General features: G+C 56.2%; 1 protein-coding gene across 1 annotated transcript; it reads right to left on the reverse strand.

Annotated features, from left to right (window-relative positions):
- On the reverse strand, positions 1 to 1609 carry G6M90_00g014770 (uncharacterized protein; the record flags this gene model as incomplete). The annotated part of the gene is made up of 2 exons (XM_014693560.1): positions 1 to 1027; positions 1122 to 1609. 2 exons carry the CDS (start codon positions 1607 to 1609, stop codon positions 1 to 3), a joined length of 1515 nt encoding a protein of 504 aa, XP_014549046.1.

Raw genomic sequence — 1609 nt, forward strand, 5'->3', positions numbered from 1 at the left:
TCATCTCTTCATGACACGAGGCGGTACTCTGTCGCCGTTATATCTGGGTGACGACTGTTTGGCGCTCCTCGTCGTGCGGCCCGGTTTCTCAGCAATGTGGGCCCTTTTGTTGAGATTAATCAAAGCAATGAGAGAACGAAGTGGTAGTGTGATGACCTGGAGAATGGTGTTGAAGGGAAACAGAACGATGGCAACAAGCGAATCGATTGTTCGGGCCAGTGCATTCTTGGACCTGCTGTTCTTAGCTGCCACTGCGGCAAGGGCAATTGCATCGTCCACTCGTGAATCGAGCGCCTGGAACCGAGAATCCGTCTGGTACTGAAGCATGGTCGCCTTCTTTTCATATCTACGGACTGCTCGGTTGAGCGCGTCGAGTTCCGGTTGGATGGCATTGCGCACATCCCGCGCCATATTGGCCGTTTCTTCTGCCTGCACGGGGTCGAGTCCGTCGCTATGCTGTCGAACAAATTCGTCGGCCAGGGATCGTGCTTCCAGTCTGCTTAGTCGCTCAATCATGTCTTCGATCTGTGCACCTGCCTGTGTAGGCGAAGCAAAGGGATTCCCGTGAATGACTCTTTGCAGGTGAAGAGTTCTCGACTGTACGAGCTTGAGCGCATGCGAAAAGGCCCGCAGCTCAGAAATAAGGAGGAAGATGGTGAGGTTATAGTTTGAGACGAGTCCTTCAGATGGTCGGCTGAGTTGTGCCCTGATGTAGTGGAGTACATATGCGCTCAGAGGGGGTAATAGAAAGCACGAGATGAGGGCTAGCACCTCGTGCATATACAGTTCTCGAAGAGCTGCTTGCTGTTGCGGTGTCGTGCCGCCATCTTTCCCCCTTTTACTCTGCGCTGCCGTCGATGGCCCGTTTGGCTTTGGTGGTTCCTCTTCTTCAGGGACATTGTCCAGATTGGTAGTTTTGCTGGCAGCGTCGGCAGAAGCGTAATGGCGATCGTCATCTGCCTCGACAGCGGTTTGCGTATGCGCCTCTTGCTGTATGCGAACTTGTTGCGCTGCATGATACCAGGCCCTGACAAGAGAACAATATAGTCAGCACTCGCAATTGTGTCCAAGTTGAACCCCCGCCTTTCACCAATGGGCCCCTGTTTGTACTCATGACGTACCATGGCTGCGTCACGGACCAGTGAAGGAACACACCCGACAAGCCCAACAACAGGACGTCCGTGATGACGGCGTGGCCATTTTTAAACAAGGCCCCCGCGATGGCTGGCAGCAAAGCAAAGGCCAGCGATAGCGACGCCAGCGACGACGATTCTGGACTGGGCAGTTCCTGACTGGTCTGAGCTCTGGGATTGAGTATATCGCGTGCCTCGCTGAGGCTGTAGTCGGAGAAGTTGGAGCTCCGACGGGGCAGGCCTGGGGACATGCCGTCGAAGGACGCCTCGGATCGACTCGTATGAGACTTTCGTCGTAACGACGGGCCGTCGTCCGTGGTCTTGGCACGGCGGATGACATGTCCGGGAGGGGCATTGCTGGCATTGATGCCCGTGGCGAACCCTGTCGACTTGGTGGTGTTGATGCCGTTGGAAGCGGCGGGGGGTCGTTTGGGCGGCTGCGGCGCCGGCGACGTCGGCGGATTGTCGTCGGGCAT

Source organism: Metarhizium brunneum, chromosome 1 (assembly GCF_013426205.1).
Source record: "Metarhizium brunneum chromosome 1, complete sequence".
In the NCBI taxonomy this organism is placed as follows: Eukaryota; Fungi; Ascomycota; class Sordariomycetes; order Hypocreales; family Clavicipitaceae; genus Metarhizium; species Metarhizium brunneum.